The sequence below is a fragment of the Drosophila persimilis genome, unplaced genomic scaffold (assembly GCF_003286085.1).
Source record: "Drosophila persimilis strain 14011-0111.01,24,50 unplaced genomic scaffold, DperRS2 tig00000000-arrow-pilon, whole genome shotgun sequence".
In the NCBI taxonomy this organism is placed as follows: domain Eukaryota; kingdom Metazoa; phylum Arthropoda; class Insecta; order Diptera; family Drosophilidae; genus Drosophila; species Drosophila persimilis.
In genome coordinates this window covers 18,502,158-18,523,710 of record NW_020825288.1, presented here as the reverse complement: position 1 = coordinate 18,523,710, position 21,553 = coordinate 18,502,158, and the positions used below count along the sequence as shown (strand labels likewise).

The window sequence follows — 21,553 nt, the reverse complement described above, 5'->3', positions numbered from 1 at the left end:
GTTTTCGACCACATCAAGTATATATTAATTGTCGATCCGGCCTTTATTTAGTTAGTTGAATATTTGAGTCATCTTCATTTACTTCCACAATACGACATATAATTGGTATATCATCATAGCGAGATTTATCACTTACAAACGAACTCAAATCTTTTTGAATAATATTGTATTTAAGTTTTTTCCATTCACGACATTTGAGAAAGTGGGAAAATATAGATTCCCTTGATGGGATAGTACAATCCAGATAAAACAATCGACGCTGCCAAATGTTTCCTGGGTTTTGGTTGTTTTCCAATAAGAAAGATCTAGGAAGCACTAAACACTGAACTCTGGATCGCGCCATTATTACACGAAGCTTCATGTTCTCTCCCAATCCAATTATTGCTCCAAATGTAAGTTTTCCAACATCAATAAAATGGCTTTCATATTTTTTAAGCTGAAATTACATATTTATACAATATAGCTAGTTTATGTTTTGTATCATTGAAGATAATATCGTCTCAAGGAATATGGTTCTTTTAGGATCTAACGGAAGACAGATTAACAATACAATAAATACAACACAAAATACCAGGAACCTATTTAGATTCCTGTAGCTCGTTTTACGTATACTTAAAGAATTCAAAAATAAATCTTAGAACCCATTTGGGTGTACTATTAAATAAGAGAGATTCAGTAAGATTCCCTTATCAAAACCTTCCCTCCTGCATACCGGGCACGGGGAAATGGATTAATCGGCTCTGACATGTGTATTATATACTAAATTTACTTTACTACGTTAAAATCGCAGCCTTCTTCTTCTTAAATCTCATGTCACGAATACAAAATACTTTACGAATACCGGATATACTATAAGCACTACTATGATTGATCGACTTACCACAGGCTTGAGTGATTTGTTAGTTTTTTGTTCCACTATACCAGAATTGTAACTATCAAAAATGTCTCCTACATTTTTATTTAGAGAACATTTACTAGTCAGCTGACTGGTGTTTGATGGCGTTTTCATAGTATTCATGAAAGAAATACCTTCCTCAGATTCATCTATTAGATGAAAAATCTTTTTTCCATTTTTTAAAGTGACCTAAAATGTGCACAAATAAGAAATCGCTATGTTTGTTAAAAGCTAATTTTAGTTTGATACCGTCATATTTAGGCATTGAAGTAAAAGACATTCTCCACTAAGCACAAATTGGACGTTTGTTATGGTGCCTTTATCCTCATAATATATTGTCTCCAATGGTTCATATTGCTTAATAGTCCCGATTCTGCAAGCAGTAACGATCTACACCAAACATAAGTATATACAAAGTTTGTCTGATAAAATAACACGTTTCACTTGCTTGATCATTGTCGAGAAATTTAAAGTAGTCCAGTGCCCTTAGGGCTCTTTTCTTCTCATCCCAAAGCTCCATTAGTGTGCTAATCGCTGTTAGTTCATCGTAGAATATTTCAGTAAGCCCGCAATGCGAAACAAAGTTGAACGTTCAATACTCGCTGCTATTAGCGACTGGAGGCATGCATCTGTTTCCAAAGATTGGCAAGCTCTATATAACAGGCCAAAAAATACAAAGTACGTCAAAACGCTGTACTCCAGAATCCGACTATTGGATACCTACCTTTTTGTAAACTATATATTAAAAAATTGAAGAACGAGTCTAAGGGAATTCAAATATTTTTTAAATCAATTTTGTTTGCAAGAGTAGAAATAATAACATTCAACATATAAACATATATAACATATAAACCAAGTGAGCATTAAACATGCCATTTTTCACACGGCTTTAGAATCCGAAGAAAAATATGCACTTTATGGGGTCAGAATGGTTTACTTAGGTTACAAACTTAAGTGTTACAAACACTTGAACGAAAACATTAAACTACTAGTACCTGGTAAAAACATACAATAAAATAAAACCAAAGAAATGTTGTTTAGGGCAACCTATATTTGACGGAATAGGCTTGGAGTCACGCTTGCACGTGATGGTAGGCGACGGAGTATTCAATCGAATTAGGACCTAACGTTGTTTATTGCTGATTAAATTGATGGGTACATGGATTTCTAAATGAAGCAACAGAAACACAAAGTCGAAGAAGTATATTTATTTATTTATATCGCGTGCTTAGGTTATTCATTACCATTCATTATGACATGCTCCACAAATATCGCATTTACTTTATTCATTTTCTTATCATCTTTAATTTCCTTTTATTGGTCCAATTATATTTGCATTAAATTGTATCCTGGGTCCCACATATTCAAACTTGCATTAACTAGGAAAGATTTCCTTTGGGCCTTAAACAAGCGATTTTGCAAACGACTTTAAGAACCTTAATAAAATAAAATTAACAGCAGTTTGTTGAAGCTGGTATGAAGCTTAAGAGACAAAGAAGTTGTTTTCCAAAATAACTTTTCCCGGTCGTTATCTCGACCATTATTCTTTGTTTGTCTTGCAAACATCTGGCCCAAATCGTGGTACTCGGCTAAAACCAAAAAAAGAAAATAAAGTGAGATGCAGTATTTGTGGAGCATGTCAAATGTGTGCAACACAAAATGTGTTTATTTATTTACGCCGTGAGCATAAAGTTAAACGAGCGGTAACGTTGTGAGTTGCTGCTACGGCCGCAACTCTACATTTATACCCGATACTTAGGCATTATGGCTCCGCGTACATTGATTGACAAACAGTGCCTGCGAGACAGACAGAAAAACAGTCGGAACCTTTCGTCGGGCGACGCGTAGAGACCGAAAATTTATTATTACCATTGGCTATAATAATAGTCCGATCTGATCAAGGTTCGGCAATCTGGTAGATATAGTCATTCTCTATGATTGTGCGTTCTTAATTTTCTCGTACCTTCAAAATTGTGGGTGGCACAAATTTTCGACATCGGTGGGTCGGAAAGGGGTGGGCGAAATTTTGAAATATACTTGTAACAGTAAGATCTAACGGGAGGATACCAAATTTGCTCTAGCCTTAATAGCCTCTTAATCTAATACACAAATCTAATACGAGTATACCCCTACAATCAATTTGAGTATCGGGTATAAAAACTCAAGCTGAAGGCGAAAGAGGCACCCGTAGCTACCATTGCGTTTGCCTGCATTACAAAATATAAGCACGCGATATATAGGGATGTAAATAAATTTTTTTTTGTCTCTTTTGCAAATACCTACATATTTCCGCCTTTTTAACTAGTAACAAACAACGTTAAATCGTTATTCGATTCAATCAAAATAAATACAGAAGTACACGTTGGGCTCTCAGTCTACACGGTCGCTTTGGAACATCAGGTTGCAGAGCATATGTTAAAGTTGCTCCAGACCAAAGTTGCTTTAGTTTTACACTGTTGTCTATGCCACAATATCAACCAAAAGCTTCAGATTTATAACTTAATATATTCCGGGGTCTTAAATCCTCTGAAAATCTTGGTAAGCATCAATAGCCGAGTCGATGGATCCATGTCTGTCGGTCCGTCCGTCCGTCTGTCCCTCTGTCCGTCCCTATGAGCGCCTAGTGCTTAGAGACTATAAGATCTGGAGCAACGACGTTTTGTATCCAGACTTCTGTGATATGTCACTGTTACAAGTGTATTTCAAAATTTCGCCCCACCCTTTGCCGCCACCGCCATCTTTAAAATTGTGGATCCCACAAATTTTCAACATTGGTGGGGGCGAAAAGGGGTGGAGCGAAATTTTATTATTATTCTTTTCAAAATCGCGATGGTTTTTTAAATTTGTTTTTTAAGCTTGCATTTTTTCACCTAACTTGGAATTGCTACATTGTGAAAAACTTTCGTTGCACGAACCTTGGGACCCTTTCTTTTGAGTGATTTTGAAAAAATACATTTTTTGATCAAATCGTCACTTCAACCTCGTTAACGGGGTTACATGCATTTCTACATGAATTTTACTCGGCGTTAGCACACCAAGGTGCCATAAACAGTAGATATTTTCTTCACGTTATCGATACAAAGGGCCCATCTCCAAGAAGTTGCTAGGTGTGAAACCTAGAGAGGGATCAAATCGATCGAGCTATTAAAACAACTTAACTAATTTAACGAGCTCACAGAAAAAAAATGAGCAAACCAACTTGTTTAGTAAATCAAACAATTTTGTTTAACCCATTTTTTAATCCATTAACCCATTGAGGGCTTGAAATTTTGATATGTTTGCCTTGGGGACCATAGTAGTTAAAAGAGAACAAAATTACAAGTCATAAACTAATGACTCGATGGACGAACGATGGTTCGAATCGGTAAAGGAAATTCGAAATTGATTTTGGCCGCTACTAACGAATTCGTTAGACGCAGCTATGGGAAATGCATGGAAATTCATCATCGTCGACATCACAGCTAGTGCGCTATGACCAGGTTGATCATAGAATTGATAAATGCGATGGAAAACCGGAATATAGCTGTTTGAGATGCCGGATATGCCTGCATCCCAGTACCTGCTTCCGGGACTGTAACATTGGAGTTGAACCAGATTTGACAAAAAAGGCTAAGGCTGTTTAACAAACAAACCTTAAATATAATAAGTATATATGTATATATCGAGGGCTGCTAATTATATTACGGGAATAGTAAATAAGAACCAAAACTTTTATCTTTCATCTTGGAACACCCACACGATTGCTTTTTAGTTTCCTGCTCATACGCATATATCCATGATTCATCACATATCACGAGTTTATAAACGTCTTTTGAAGCATTTCCTTCCTCCAATCGACGCGAGCCAACGAAAAGACAACTTTTTTACAACTAAGTGCAATGTGCAAGGATGCCTCTATCTTACGATATGTCACATGTCGATCTTGCACTATCAGTTCACGCACACCATCGATGTTTTGTGACAACTGATTTTAGACGACCTTCACGGAACTTGTCATCGACTGCACTACGACCACGATTAAATTCTGTAAACCAGCGATAAATGGTCATTTTTAATGGTGGTTTCCCCACGTCGAAAGTTCTGAAAAATAATACAATGAAAACCCTTTCGAGAAATTTCCATTATTTTGCCAAATTGATTTTTTTAACTGATTGAAAACCAAACAAAAACCAATTTTACATAAAATCGTTGTACGTACAAATATGCTTAAAAATGACAAAGTTTATTATGGACTTGTCAGATTTTACGTATTGACATTAGTATTGCAAATTACCGAAATATAAATAGCAGCCCTCGTATATGTATGTATATATAAATATTTTCTATATGTCCAAAATATAGTAACATAAAAGTTATATTAATTAAATAACCCTTTTATTCATTATGCTTATGAATATATTAAAGTCAAAAGAAGTTTTTCCATATAGAACAAAAATGGTAGTTTAGGTTGCCCGCAGTTCAAATTTCGTAATTTTCACGGGTATTTTAATACCCATTGGTCCGTAATGGGTTAATATTTAGAGATGGAATTTTTAAACTAGCGCCAAGTTCGACATTCACTGGAAAAAGTTAGTCTTGGCTCAGAGTTGCTTGGAATGTGTGAATGGTATCGTTTTCCATTTGTTTTACAATTGCTTTAGAATGCATTTATTAGTTTTTCTAATTATTGCTGTATAAATAAAAGTAATCCAATGTAGGATGGAGTCAAACTTGAAAAGAAATTCTTCTACGCCAGAACCTATGGTAAGTATATTAAAGAGAAAGAAAGCCACGAAGTAAACAAATAACTTTCTCTTTTTTAGGTGGCTAAATATGCTGTGATGAAACGTGATGAAGGGTCTCCAGAGAAACCGGTCACCAAGTACACAGGCAGTAGTGCCTTGCGACCAATTATGCTATTCTTAGCAGCTATAGCAGTAACTACTTCCGTATTAGTCGCCCTTCCGCGTCCAGTCAAAAACTTCATCTTAAGTTCGCAGAATACATCAAATAGTACCTTGAAAGATCTGCAATCAGGTGCGCCCACTTATGCGATTTTCGGCAAAAGTCATACAGAAGAGCACTTGGTACATGTAGTGAATGTTCTTCATAGATTCGGATACGAAAGGGTTCAATTAAACGAAAGTTGGAATCTCTTGTGGGCCCATGATTATCCATTCCTTTCCCTTCCTAACTTAAAGAACCTTGGCCAGCATCAGAAAGTTAATCATTTTCCGGGCTGTGGATACTTAACAAACAAGGTGGATTTGTGTACAACTTCACTGCCATTTCTTCCTCGTGCATTTAGACTTCCAACACAGAGAGTCGACTTCTTAGAATACGCCCATGCACACCCAGACCCAGATGCACTTTTTGTGGAGAAACACAATGAGCATAGACATATCAAAGTTCGCAAACCAAGTGATATCGATCTCTGGTCAAATGATTCTTTCGTTCAAGAGTTCATACCAAAACCATTCTTGGTGGACGGACATAAATTTGATATCGGCGTTTACGTGGTGATAACTGAGATTAACCCCCTTCGTGTGTACATCTACACTGGCGACGTTCTATTTCGTTACTGTCCTGTAAAATATTATCCCTTCGACAGTGAAAACGTAGACAAATACATAGTGGGCGACGACTATTTACCTACTTGGGAAGTTCCTTCATTACGGAAGTATTACAATCTTTTCGGGGGTAGCATGCGTAATGTTTTTGAGGCATATGTACGCGATCAGTCCATGGACCCTTCCAAAATATGGCCTCAAGTAGAACATATCATCCGCACAACAGTTTTGACGAAGGAAAAAGACATTGTCAATATTCTTCACTCGTACAAACAGCATAATTTCTTTGACTTGATGAGATTTGATCTTTTTATCGACGAGAATCTAAAAGTTTATCTCATGGAGGCCAATATGTCGCCAAATCTTTCATCGGCTCATTTCAAGCCAAATTCGCTTTTGTATGAGCAAGTGCTATATAGTGTATTTAACTTGGTCGGAATACGTCAATTACGTGGAACAAGTGCCCCCATGTAAGTACAAACTGTTCAAATATGTTTCAGTTGAAATATACATTGCTTTTTTATAGCTTTTCTGACAGCAGCGACTTTCTTGCATCTGATAAAAATTTGGCAACAGCCTTAAATACATGCGCTTCGAACGATTGTGACAAGAACTGCAACAAGGAAAAGTGTAGTCTCTGCTTGCCTTGCCTCAGTGGATCAGAATACAAGATGCTTCACCAAGCGTACGAGGAGCATTTGCATCGGGTTGATATGAAGCGTATTTTCCCAAAACCAATTGTAAGGAAAATAAACATTTCACGCAAGATGATTCTTAATTAAAATCAATATATTTACAGCTAAATTTGCAGAATTTCGATATAATTGACGAAACGCGAAATATGTCGAAGAAAAACGCGTGGATGACGCGATGGTTCTATAATAAATGTCAATATGAGCGAACGTGGTGTGTCTAAATTTAAAATGAGCACTCTACTGATTTATTTGCATATTTTTATATATTTTTACGACTAGAACAAATAATATATATTTTTAAGAAATAATTTATTTAAAATTCAAATCAGTACACCCCTTGCAAAAAGTATTATGATTTTGTGTATGTATTTTAAGGATATCTCGTAAAACAAAAACATTTTCTCTTTGATGTCCGCAGTACTGGAACCAAGGTCGGATAAATATCGGGACCACGACGACCCAATACTTTTTTATATAATGGCGAGACGTACAGTTTATGTTACTTTAATAAGAAGTCCAGTTTTGTAAATTATATTTATCGGGATTTTAAAATTTCGGCGTTTTTATTAACATATTGACTCTCGTGATGTAATTTTAAAATATATAAAAAAACTTTACTTTTATAAATACTTTTCAATAAGTAAAATAGTTTTTATCAAAATGGAGGGAGACTTTATTTTCTGAGAATCTGCGAGCTGTTATCAACAACTCTGAGCCAAGACCGAATATTTCCAATAAATGGCACGACAACGCAATGGTCTGCCAAATTATATTTGGCCAAATATATGGGTATTTTCGCACTTTTTGGCGGCACTGGCCGCGGCTAACAACATTCCCGCTCGTTATTAATGAATTTGTTGTATTTTCGTAATCTTTTTTGAGGTCTTGGGAGATCTAGAAGCTTTCTTTATGGACGCAGGTGGACGAAGAGCACGGACATGTCCAAAAATTGTACATTTTGAATAGTATAACTGGGAATCTCCCTTATCGGGCTAAGCTATCTGTCATCTTCAGCCATTCCAATTTTAGTGAGGAGCTCACAATTCAAACCTATGGTTGATTACTGATTACTGTGGTTTCGACAGCCTTTCTGGGCATCTAGAAACGCAACAATCGACCGAAAAGCAACCTCAATAAACATGGATTTTTAATATGATAGATAGCGTTCAGAGTCAAATTTTCAATTGATCCAGACCATTGACTAAAGACTGGTGACTAAAGAGAACGGTGATTAATTCTCAAATGCGCCAGGCGTCAAATTAATTTTTTCTAAGCTGTTATCAGTTTAGCTGGAACTCAAGTGAATATCAACATAACGAGCAAAATATATCAACGTGGGCAGTATTTAGTGACAGTAGAGAGAAACGCGACCTCAGAGAGAAACGCTACCTAAAGCCAGAATCGGAGCTGTCCGAGAAATTCAGGTTTGATAATATATTGGCTTGCATACATTCTTACTCAGATGTACCCGCTGATGGCTGCAGCTAATAGAATAGATTGATACGGACAGATGAAACTAGTGATGAACGGATGGGGATTCCCGTCAATGTTTTTTTTTAATGTCGATGAAGAGCAGACAAGGACGCTTTGTCGGCAATTACTTCTGGCGGTGTGAAGCGATGGATTTATTGCTTCAACAGCTAATAAACAAGTTGAATTTATTGTTATCTCGATTTCTATTCAAAGACTCTATACATAGTAAGCAATAGCTGAGATTGTGAGCATTGGCCATGAAATGAACGTCAGCTCAGGATTGTCGGTCAGCGTCATGGGACTAAAGTTCTGGTGAAGCATGGTTCAGGACAGAGTATTTAGTATTTATTTTCAGAAATGATTTAGACGAGTCAAAATAGCGACTAATCCTATTGTTTTGCATAATTGGACTCACAAAATCTATTAAATAAATCGAATTCAAAATAAAAAAAAAAAATAATTTTAAAATTTTAAATAAATCAACTAAACATTGGAAATGTTAACTTCATTTACAAATACATAGCTCAGCCATTATGCAGGCGAGATTGAAACAATCGATCTTCAAGAATAAACCAGCTTCTGCCCGAAGCTATTTTTCCTTTCATTTTTGTTTTTGAATTAACCGAAACAAATTTCGATAAGCATAACTCATGTACACATACATATGTACACTTTTGTTTCACTAGAAATAAAACTTCAGAAAATGTTTTATCAAAAATGAAAAAAAATTGTGTTTTTTCACTTAGACCTCTCCTAAATTCAATGAAAATTGTTTTACTGTTAGTAAATAGACTACAAACAAAAGTTAATGTTAAATGTTAAACCACAGCATGTTCACTGTATATTCCAGCTGTCAAAGGAACTATTAAGTCTTTATGCCCGGTACTCAAAGAGTGCCCTTTATATCTATTACATTCGTATAGATGTGCATGTGTGTATGTAGCAGGCAGAAGGAAGCGTATCCCTATATGCCATATAAAATGAAAACAAGAGCAATCAAATTTTGTGTGCCGGCTCCTGTGATATCACACTGAAACAAGTGCATCCTATAATGAGAATCATCATGAAATATATTATCTACCAGATTGCTAACAGGAGTAAAGAAAACAATTGTGGCTTAATCCTATAACAGCCGGATGTTGCAGTATGTAGGATAAAAAGGATAGACGGAGTGTAGGTATATATTGTAAAAGTTAATCAGTATGGTATGATGTATTCATCATGGTTCACGGTATCACGGTATCACGATATGATACGGTATCAACATGATCATCGATCAATCGATAAGAACCGAGATGGCGTCTTAATCAAAGTCTGAAAAAAGCCACACTGAAACAAAATAAGCCCAACATTTCTTTCAGGTTATTAATTAATTCAAGCCCACGTTTTAATTTTCGTCAATTGGGACTTTTAAAATGAATTTCTGAATCGTGAATGCACGCCATCTTTACAGTATTCGAGTAGTAGACTAGCTTATTGTTTGTTTAGTATTGATCGATAATCGTTTCGCGAGATCGATTAAATATTAAGCGAAAACGTTGAAGCTAGTTTGGCAATTTGTCCCTTCAAACAACCCACTTTGGCTTGAAAAGCTTGTGCCTATTGACAGAATATTGACAGAAGCTATTTCACTTTTCGGGGCGTGACAGACATTTCGGCGCCTACCGTTGCCGTCGGAGACTACACCGACGCCACGAGCACTAATACCAACCCCAACCCCAGCCCCAGCCCCAGCCCCAACCCCAACCCAACCAACTTGTGGCGAGCTGTGAAAAGGGGCTGGGTTTCCGTCTGTGCCAAAAGTTTTGACTGCGATTCAATAAACAAACGGTATTATTAAATAATGCTCTCTAAGAGTCCCAGTCATGAAGGCAAGGGGCCGGTCTCCCGATTTGTCTAATGCTGAAATACGAATGTACATACATATGTGGATTAAGAAAAGTCCACCGGCGGCAAAGCACCTCACCTCCGAATTCGGCACAACTCTTGAAACTCTGCGACGATGACGCTCCAAGTTGAGCGAAGCTCGTAGGTGTTTTAATGAATGTTGCCAGGATACAGGTGCCAGGCGAAGCCATTTTGTTATTTTTATTTACTTTGACAGTCAGTACTTGAACACACAAAGGTGAACGCTGCGGAATCGCATAGAGTCCATCGGGATTTAAGAGTAATTTTAGCAAGTGTCTCGTATGTAAAGAACTACGATGAAAAGACAATATTACTGATCGGAAATCATTCCAAGCCCGATACGCAATGAGGAAGCCTTTCGTGAACTTCAACTTCAAATTTTCCCCAGGCTGTGAGTGCCCAGGGACCCTTACTTATGTGTATGTTTATCGGTATGGCGCCGCTTACCACACGCTCGTAGCCATCATCATTTGTTGTGTAAAACAAAACATACTTTCAGTGGCATTCCAAAGCTTAGGTAAGTTTCCCAATCCTACATAGTATGTGCGATAATAATTCACTCAGAGCTCCGTATATAATATGATGTATTTATAAGAATACGAGTATAATATATTCAACCCTCCATAGATCGTTAATTAATAATGATCAGTATAATAGTTTACACAACTACAAAATATTTACACTTACAACAACATAATTTGTACTAGGCATAATTATTTTTGTATTGGCAATTTGACCTATTTTATAAGCATGCCTCAATCTGAACTTTTTACAACCCAATAAAATCCAGCCGAAAGTAAATTACACTAAAGTGTATTTTGATTTGGTGGTCACTTGCATGGATTGCGTGAATATGTTAATAAAGGTATGAACGAAAGTTGGGAATAATTAAGTATTTCAATATTCCTTCCAATGGTGGTGGAGTTAGGCCGGACCTTGCATGCAAATAAAACCTCAACAAGTCAAACCGGAAACCCAAACATTTCGTTCAGTTTAAGTTTTACAAACATATGTACTAGTATAACAAATGTTCAAACATATACATACATATGTATGTACATACGAGTATATATGTATGTATAAGTAGGCTGAGAAAAACTCTCAGTTCTGTCGTTCAAGACCCGGCCTGGCCACCACTTACTACCACCTTATACCACCACGAGTATAACACAATGAAGATTCATACCACAATTCATCCTGTGGTGTATGTTAAATTAATGGAAAGTCCAGCAGTGTGTTTTGACCAGGGTCCGTAACCATGGTATTATACTTAAAGGTGGAATATAGAGAGAGGTCATTTTATGAATATATATGCAAATAAGATTAGGGTGTCCAAAGAAGTTCTCTGAAAATACATTTTACCAGCAAACGCAATGGATTCACCGAAATAATTTGTATATACATATATATGTATACATATGTACATATTTGTACATACATGCTATATATGTATATATGTACATATTTAGGGTTATGACTAGGACTCTGACATTGTCGAGTAATGATTTTATACGTCTACCGACAACTTTCCAGAAATAGCGTCCCTCTTGTGAGGGCTACCCGCATGCAAATCAAATTGAAAGGCTTTAGACGTGGTCAAGCGTTCAAGCCTAACGGTAGCGCGCGCGTTCCCGAACTTTGCGTGGAATTAAATATGATGCATCCATCACCTAGTTAACTTGTAATCCTAGGACGGACTAAGTGATTTTGTCATTCCTAACCTTGTTATTGTCAAAGAATAAAATAAGTTCTGATGTAAAGCGTGAAAAAGAGAATGTGTGACAAGTGTCTTTGAAGTAATGCTCTAAGCAAGTAAATGGAAAAAAAGCAAAAGATACATATTTGATCAATATTAGATGTACTCACCTACATTTGTATTTATAATATATATCTTATTTGAATAAGAAAATTGTTTCAGTTTTTCTAAGTTTATCTTGCCAAGTCCGTGGTGTGATTTCAATATACTCAATATGTTCAATATATGTACTTGAAGTGGACCAATATGAATATGAAATTAGTATTTATGACCATTTTATTCAAAAATAAAAGTTATTCAAAAGATTACATTTCAATGCTGTTATAAGGATATCACAATATTATCGAGGTAATTTAATTTGAACTTGAATTTAACATACTCGTACTATAACAGAAGCCTTTCCTCTCGGCACAACGATTGCTTTCGAATCCTAATGTGTGCGCATATTAATGGATATTTGACGTGTTCGATTTAATAGTAAATTACCTGTCTTGTATTGTTTTGACCGACATAGACCCAAGGTCAGACCGTCGTCATCATCTGAAATAATACCCGTAGGTCAAAAAGGTTTTATAAGGTATATTTTTGTAGTTTAAGGCTGTATCAAATATTTCTAGATACACTTTGTCCGCATTATTATGTTGGCCTTATCCACATGAATGGACATATATTTATGATATATACATATTTATAAAGTTCTACCAAAGAGTCATGGAAAGTGTGTCACCCACGTGGGCCTACTACCTAAATCGCCATTTTCTGTGCAGATTCCTTTTTACTGCAAACTTAAATGCCTCTATACACGTGCATTTTTATATGTACATATATACAAGTATGAGAAATGAGTTCAACATCTGCTTCGTGCAATTGTCTGGGTTTTGGCTTTGGATTTTAAACTTGTTTAGGTTGCCGTTGCCGCCCGCATTGTGTTTTTTCTTCCTATGTACAAGTACATACATATGTATAAATATCCTGAAAAAACAGCGGACAACGCCACTGCAAGTATTTTCACGTACTTACAAAAGCCTCAACTGCTACCAAATTCATTAGATGCAGGTCACAAGATAAATAGCACAGAATACGATTACATATATTGAACAAGCCGAAAACATGATTCAATTACTCCCATTTCATGTGCACAATTAACCCAGCCGACTCAAAGGAATTTGACTGAAAACCATGAAACCAATTTTGTAACCGGGATGTGACTTTAAATTATTTAAAAATTGCACATTATTGCGCGAAATAGTATATCCGATGGACAGTTTAAAATGATGCGGACGTCTTTATCCGAATATTGTGTTATCTAATTCGACCATTTCAAATCAGTTAAAACGCTATTATCAACCATTCGATTTCACAAAACCCCTAATCGGTGTTTGCGTGAAACGTTTCAAGAAAAAAATAGTTTCGGGGGCCAATGGCCCTAGATTGATATTCTTTGGTGTCGTACGCCAATATACATATGTACTACTTAAATAAAATATATGAAAAGTTTCAACGAACATAAGGGACATGAACATGTTAATTAATTACAGACTTTTCTACACCAAAAGTACCCAGACTTGTTCTTTTCACGTACTAATATGTACATATGTACTATATACACATGTACATACATACATATATAAATGTAAGGATGTTCGTTGCAGTTTTGGTTTTTGTAGCCGACGGAAAATCAAGTTTGCTACAAAACAACACTGAGGAGAGTTGATTTCATAAAAGCAAAGAGAGAAGAGAGAGATTTGATGTGTGTTTACCAATGGATTGGAGAGCGAAGAATTGTCGACAACACAGTCGCCGCTCTCAAAAGTCTGCAAAACCGGCTTTCCGCTCTCGATCCACGAGCGTACGTTCTCACGACAGGGCGGCTCGGCGGATCAGCTTGTGCCTCGCTCCGTCTTTACGGACGATTGGCGGCCAGGGCCAGTAACTTTTCAACGGTGGCGCGGCGCAATACAACTAATTCCGAAAGCGTATGGCACGCGGAACAGTTTTAGCTGAAATTTAGCTTACACAGAAAACTGTTGACGCTTACGTATTACCTACATGTTTTCAATTGGAGGCAATATGATTAATTGACTATGTATGTATGCTATATAAATGCCTACATAATGTTTAAAAATGTGGGAGCTTGAGCAAAAAGAAAACGCTAATATGTACATACACTAAACACGAAAAAGTTGGTTTTCAGCTCACTCGGGTGTGCTTGTTTTTGAAAAAATGACAATTACTTGATTATATAAACTATACATGTGTAAAAAGGATTAAAAAATCAGTGGAGTGCTCGAGTTGCCTAATTATTGTTTGCTTAAAATTAACAATTCAAATGAATATAAATGTTTCGATGGATAACACATATTGCAGCTGTTCTTGAACATTCAACAGGTACATATATAATGTACATATTTAAATAAAATTCGTAAATATGCTTACGTTGGTATACATACATATGTATGTATTAGTATCTATTATTTTTTTTTTTTGTGCACTTCTTTTGGGTGCCAGAACTTCTGATTTCTCTATGTCTGTCGCCCTTTAAATACTTCGTGTTTCTTATTTAACATGAATAACGTCCATATCTAGTATGTAGTATTAATTATGACTTACGGAATTTCATTATATCTTATTACACAAAACTGCTAAGGACACTGTTCCAGATTAAGCTTTTATTCCACTTTTTCGATCTTGATCCGAATTGAAAAATGATCTTGAATTTAAATCTGGTGACTTCCCTCAGAATATTTTATTGCCATATACATAAATACCCCTTATTTATAAAATGATTCGTTAGTACAAATTAAGCTTTCAACCCTCCTCACAAGTACATACATATGTATGTACGTATGGGAGAACCAACTGGTTCTGACATAGCATCTATCGATCTAGAAGGGTATTAGAAGCACCCATAACAAAAGGATGCCAAAGTTTTTATTTATAAGTGCAGATAGATCTTAAATGGCTAGTCGATGTAAGAAAATCTCGAAAAAGCAACTCTCTGCAACTAATTAATCAGAGTCGTCAGTGTGTGTGTGCATACATATATGTATATGTACGTAGTGGCTACCGGCAAGCGTGATGCCAAAACAAGATTTACATGCCCGTTTAAATGCAACCAAATGTACATACATATGTATGTATGTATGCATGTACTACATCCGCGCTTATGAGTTTGCAAATAAAGTATGTAAAAACGGCACGAAATCGACCTTGTCTGACCCACTTAACTTTGAGCTGCGGCAAAAATGACAGCTTTGCGGCATTTTAAAAAGAATATTTACTTTCAGCATTCATTCAGGCGCCTCTTGCGTGTTTCCCGTTACGAAAATATTTGCGTTTTATTCCCGACTGTCTTCATTTGTAGTTTATTATGCTTTGGTGCCAAAACAGGGAAGCTAAAAGGAAATAAAAGATTATAAAATACAACAAATTCGCACAAATACGTGCTAGAGGGTCAAAAAAACCTACATATGTAACTAGACGATTAGGTTAAAACTATTTTGCAAGAAGAAACGCACTCAGAAGAGGGCTGTCGAAGTCTTTTGATTTTTATGAAGCAGCACAGTCAACTGCGCCGGAACGCACATAATGAAAACTCGTTCTTAGCTGACTGTTGCTATTGCTCAACAATCTCCAGCCATTAATGTGTCATTCAACTGGATCTTAAAATACAACTCACAGACCAAAGCGATTTCAGCGACAGCGACCATCCCGTGCAGAACGAAGAACAAATCCTGTGCGAAGGAACATGGTCGTAAAGACATTTATTTATGCTCGACGCCCACAATATCCCTGCCGCTGTAATGCGCTGCAAACTACTCTTAGGATCAGGTCTCAGCGTACCATTTTTTTTTTTACCCTAAAGTACAAATAGTGAATCTGTACGATATTAAACAACGAAATTATTGCATACAACCTGGGGGTACACACACCACATCAAAGCTGTTCTGTTTTAGGGAAAATCACACTCTGGTTTCTATTCAGTCACTTACTTGTTCTAACGCTTTAAGTTACTTCCTTTATCCGTTGACTGATGCTCTTTTGTACAAGCAAACATATTTTTTTAAGTTTTGTAAGTACAAGGTTTTAATTTTGTATTTATTTATATACAACGAGCTTAGAGTTACAATCTATTAACCTATCTTATTGTAGAATAGCACTGGTTACTATGACCTTCGGCTATAATAAGAAAAGTATTTGTCGTAATTCTATATAATACCACTATACAGTATATCGATTGTATACCATCCCCGATAAAAGTTTCTGGCATAAATAAATTCCAAAACTTATTCAATTTTTCTTCGCATACAGCTATGCTAAACTATGTAACGTATGATTCTGTTTCTGGTATCTTGTATTAGGGGTGCTCGTTTTTATCAATACTCAATAAACAAAAAACTGCTCCGCTGTATAGACAGTTCTAAAGAAAAACTTGTTTTCCAAACTATCTACCACATTGACTTGACTTTAAAAAAATATATATTATAAAATATAACTAAATATATTATTATATTAATATTTTTTGTATGTGTTCTTTGAATACTCCTTTACCGAAGTTTAAAAGTGCACTCTGCGGTGTTGAGCCGTTTCCCGAAAAGGAGGCAAAAAAGGGCTGTCAGAGGTATAAAATCCCATATAACATCATATTTTGATCGTTTTTCATTTAAATGACCTATGTAGAAGCCCTGCACACTCGCTTTGCTCGCTCGATTTTTATATAGTGGGGAGATACTTATCTGTTGTCGGAGATCTGTTTAAAATAAGAGCAGAATACTCATTTAATAGAATCCTATATGGTCGTACATCAGAGTCGATAAAATCGTCAAACACCAAACAAAACCCACGAAATGGTATCTTACTGTTTGCCTAATAGCTCTGCGAATACTAATCAAATTCTAATGACAATATTGTGTATTTAAAGAATAACATTGATGGCACCGGAGTCAGCAAGTGCGTGGTCTCAAACTGGAGATACATCGTAAAAAGATTCTGTTCTTCGCTTTCATCTTTACTCTGCGTTTACTGTACTGTCCTTTGCCCTGTAGGTGCGGTGCGATGGAAGCTATGGAAAAAAGAGACCACAAAGAGAAACGTTGATAGCTAACCGCTTGGAGTTCTTGCAAAGAAACACATAGTTTTTCCGCGGCTTCGATTATAATGAGAAAATGTGTGGGAAAATTCTTACATCTTACTTATTTAGATGCATTTGAATTTTTTGCAGTTGGAAAAATGCATCTGCAATATTTATCTCGAGTTTATTCTCATTGGTTTCCTATGCGGTCCTTTTAAATACACACCCATATGCGATCTTCTGTTCGCTACAAATTCTTACCAACTTTATAGAATCAATTAATTTGAGGATATGGGGTAACGACTTGGCAACACTTCTACAACGACTTCGACACCTATCGAATTGTCAAATTCTATCTTGACCAGATCTAATCGAAAGAAATGTTAGGTTTATTATATAATAGCTACCATCGATCTGCAAGCTCGACCTAGCGACCGACCCCTGAAGCAAGCCTCCCTCAAATATTTCTACTTATAATTCATATATAACCCAACCAAATAAGATCAAAATTCGATTACTTAGCTTATACCTACCTATAAAACTGGCTAATCCGCACAGACATACATATTTATGTACATATGTAACTACTACGTACTTATAGTATGAAAAGAATTGTAATTGTACGATTTTTCAGTTTATTTCCTTGTAGGTTTCAGGTTAATTCAATTAGATATGTGGTGTACATGCAATGCATATTGCATGTTTATTTAACCTACCTAGGCGCACCCAAAAACACGCCCGCAGCTGCGACTACGTATGCAGATGTATATACATAAATATATGTACATATTTATGCTTGTAGGTACTGTGCAAAAATTGACTACAGACACATACATACAGATAGACTGGCGAACAAACTAAGCTAAGAGGCGCCCAGCAAAGGGGGTGAACGAGCAAGCAAGCCAAGTACCGGACCCAGACCCAGCCCCAGCCCCGGCCCCGGCCCCAGCCCCAGCCCCATTAAGACAAAAAACAGGAAAGGATAGACGGGCTTCCAGCATGGTGAAGGACGGTCGCATGGGTAACCGAACGAATCGCCAATAAAAAAAAAAAAAAAGTGATTACGAGTCTGCGATGCTGGCTGCCTATGAGGCTAGGCTTTTTGCTGTCTGGCAGCGAGGTCTATTGTCGTAAGCAGATTAGTTTGCCATCAGGTTCAACTTTATTTGCAACACAAATTTTCATTCTACTAGTATGTACTCGTAGTTGTGTGCTGCCTGAACGCAGTCAATGCAATGCCTGTTGCAGCCAGCCGAACCCGTATTCGAAAAAAGACAAAACATCCACAGCTCACGAATCTGCGTGCTAGGAGCAGCCATATCCCAACCAAGCCAGCCCAAAAAAACTGAACAACGCCCAAAATCTTGTTTCGGTCTCGACTGGACTCACGAACTGCAGCGCGCCTGCAACGGAGTGCAGACTAGACTATGACTAAGCTCAATATTGGTTTGGGGTCGAAGTTTACATACCCTTTAGCAAGGGTAGTTTATCTAAGAAATTCAATTGATATCATTCAACATATGCTTTTCGATTTTGTAAAGCAACTGTTTGATTTAATAAATCTATTAATTTTTGGTTCCTAATATATGTAGACCGTTTTTGTTGAGTATTACAACAAAATCCTTGAGTTGAATTAATAAGTTCATTTCTGAATGTGTGTGAACGATTCATCATAACTGTAACACTGTAAGGCGGTGGCTTATTTGCCGAATGGCTGACTGGAGTGGCCAGATTGTCCCAGTAGTTGGGACAAAAAACTGTCAGACTTCCGCGCCAAACGACCATGCCCATACGCGTATATGTGTGAAGAGAAATTCGGTCCAATGGCACAAATATTGTGTGCTGTGTTTTACAATTGTTGCGCAATATGAGAGCTGAACCAGTGAACGCGAATCGCGAATCGCGGCGCTCTACAGAGACGGCCCAGACGGAATTGGGAACTTGCTTTTGACTAGAAAATGAATGCATTACCGGGCATATGCTCATATACTTGTATGCTTGTACCCCCTGTGCACATACAAATTCGATATATATCCGAAGCCTTTCTAAGCCAAATGCGGGCAAAGGCAAACCGAATATATTGCAACACACTGCGAGCAAAAGCGAGGGTGTCGGGTAGCCAGAGCGCGCTTGCCTCGCCTCAGCTCTGTTAATCCGGTCTGTATGAGATTCGACTGACATAACTGGTCATTGGCTTGTAACTGCAGCTAAGGACTCGACGATGGCACTTAGATGCAGCTGCACAAACTGGAAATTGGCAAATACAGCTAGCACGAACAACAGACGATCGCTTGGACGGGACGATGCATAAAAAACCGGATTGGCAATAGCTCACCAGAGTGGCTTACAAAAAGTCTGAGTTTGCAGCTTAAGCAGCATCAGGCCAAGACAAGACAAAAAGGAGCTGCTGTCTCTTGGCTCTAATTACATCGAGAACTTTCCTGAGCGCTAAGGGCCTACAACTTCAGTTGATTTCTTATTAATAGTTGGCTTTAAGTTTCAGTGTAGATTTAGTTGGCTCGGACCAACACTCATCAGAGTGTAAGATCTCATTGTCATGTCGATTACGACAATTTGACAAGATCAAGTTATCTGCAATTTGCAATTATCTTTAAGTTATCATAATTTCAATGGAAATGGGCGGTATGATAGAATAATATTCGAATCCTCAGGCACAAATTTTGTACGTAATTGGTAATCCCACAACCCTAACCCAAGTTATAACACTAAAAGGGTTTGTATACCCTATTACTAGTACATTTTCGAGTACAAGTCTCGCTAGAAGAGATCTAGCGGGGTAGCGAGACTTCAGGAATTTTCAAGCGAAACCAGCACACAAAATACGGATACTTTAGTCTAGATTAGTGGTCGGCACGCATGCATTGCAGTGCGTTTGTGTGCGTGGAGTGGACAGCTGGCAAAACGGAACAGTACACGACGGAAATAAATATGTTATTGCTTTGCAGCTGCTGATCAGTGATCACTGATCACTTTTTCTATGGTCACGTCACAGGACCGTGCCCACCACTGCAGTCTCGGAGGTCTTGGCGTTACACGCGACGGACAGACAGACATGGTTATATCGACTCGACTTAGGTCTACACGAATCTAATATACTCCTATACCTTCTGAGTACAGGGTATAAAGAGTGATAGAAGACCTTTTCTTGATTTAAAGCTAGTCTGAAGGAAATTTTAATCAAATGAGCCGATTCAATTCGTATAGTATAAAATATCACCTCGAGAATTTATTCATGAATCAGACAGCCGTGTATTTAAGAATGTAAGTGCAAAATTGATTCAATTTTGGTACTTTAAAAGGATTACGAAAATTTGAAACTAAATTAGTTTTCGTATGCCTCAAACAAGAGGGCTAGCTGTGTTGGTATTGAAATGTTCATTCAAAATAATCAAGTGGATAGTAGCTCTGTTGAGGTTATTTATTAGTCTGCATATTTTAAATCGTGGATCCACTAGCCTTTATTGTTTTTTTGGGATCAGAAAAGAGCGTGGGAAAAGTTTTAAGCAAACTTAGTCTGATTGGAATTTTCAATAGTTGCTCTACCTCCTATAATTTCGAATATCTAGGCAATATAAGTATCTCCGATCCCATAAATTTAATATGCGTATTTCCAACCTGCTGTGCCGATATACGCCACGACAAAATATTAAAAAATATAACGTAAAAGTCTACATTTTTAATAGTTTTTTGCCATTTTCATAGTAAATGCGTTCGTAAGAGCTTTGAAGGCACAAATAAATTATGGTGGAGTTTTTTGTGTAAATACCGGTATCACAATCCTGATCAGCAAGAATAGAGGAGTCGATCTAGCGATTCCTTAACTTAAGGATTCTCAGCGACATTTTTAATTTAGTATTCTTTTATGTATATGCGGATCATGGACCATTATATCAAGCTATCTGATAATAAGAAGGAACGAAACAGATATGGTTGGGTGTGTTTGTGATGGAAGGAAATGTATTGGTTAGTTTGCTTGAAAGATATTGTTGATATTGTTTGTCTTCTAGCTTCTAGGGTATACATATAAGCTTCAGCGCGCTTAAGTTAGCTAAGGTAGCTTAATAATATTTTGAAAGATAACCAAAAGAAATTAATCGACCGTGAGATAACTATATTTTTTATTTTAAAAACAACACCTCAAAAAAAGGAAGACTGATTTTAAAGTTACCTGTTTTCATTACAGAA

The 21,553-nt window shown here is 36.9% G+C and overlaps 2 protein-coding genes across 2 annotated transcripts; one reads left to right on the top strand and one right to left on the bottom strand.

Moving 5' to 3' along the window:
* Nucleotides 1-43: 43 nt before the first annotated feature.
* Nucleotides 44-1,415, bottom strand: LOC6591847. Its single transcript, XM_026988572.1, has 4 exons — nucleotides 1,344-1,415; nucleotides 1,145-1,285; nucleotides 881-1,084; nucleotides 44-436 (listed from the first exon to the last, which is right to left on the bottom strand). The coding sequence occupies exons 1-4, from the start codon at nucleotides 1,413-1,415 to the stop codon at nucleotides 44-46; spliced, it is 810 nt and encodes a 269-aa protein (XP_026844373.1).
* Nucleotides 1,416-5,598: 4,183 nt separating this feature from the next.
* LOC6591846 (tubulin polyglutamylase TTLL6) lies at nucleotides 5,599-7,415 on the top strand. Its single transcript, XM_002016697.2, has 4 exons — nucleotides 5,599-5,638; nucleotides 5,698-6,914; nucleotides 6,971-7,184; nucleotides 7,244-7,415. Exons 1-4 carry the CDS (start codon nucleotides 5,636-5,638, stop codon nucleotides 7,358-7,360), a joined length of 1,551 nt encoding a protein of 516 aa, XP_002016733.1. The 5' UTR covers nucleotides 5,599-5,635; the 3' UTR covers nucleotides 7,361-7,415.
* The last annotated feature ends 14,138 nt before the right edge of the window (nucleotides 7,416-21,553 follow it).

Excerpts from the sequence above, each read along its gene's own strand:
- LOC6591847 (XM_026988572.1), bottom strand. The coding sequence starts at position 1,415 with ATGGAGCTTTGGGATGAGAAGAAAAGAGCCCTAAGGGCACTGGACTAC. Across the intron at positions 1,085-1,144 it reads TTCAATGCCTAAATATGACG|GTCACTTTAAAAAATGGAAA; the intron begins GTATCAAACTAA and ends TGCACATTTTAG. Across the intron at positions 437-880 it reads ACAAATCACTCAAGCCTGTG|CTTAAAAAATATGAAAGCCA; the intron begins GTAAGTCGATCA and ends ATGTAATTTCAG.
- LOC6591846 (XM_002016697.2), top strand. Across the intron at positions 6,915-6,970 it reads CGTGGAACAAGTGCCCCCAT|CTTTTCTGACAGCAGCGACT; the intron begins GTAAGTACAAAC and ends GCTTTTTTATAG. Across the intron at positions 7,185-7,243 it reads GTATTTTCCCAAAACCAATT|CTAAATTTGCAGAATTTCGA; the intron begins GTAAGGAAAATA and ends ATATATTTACAG.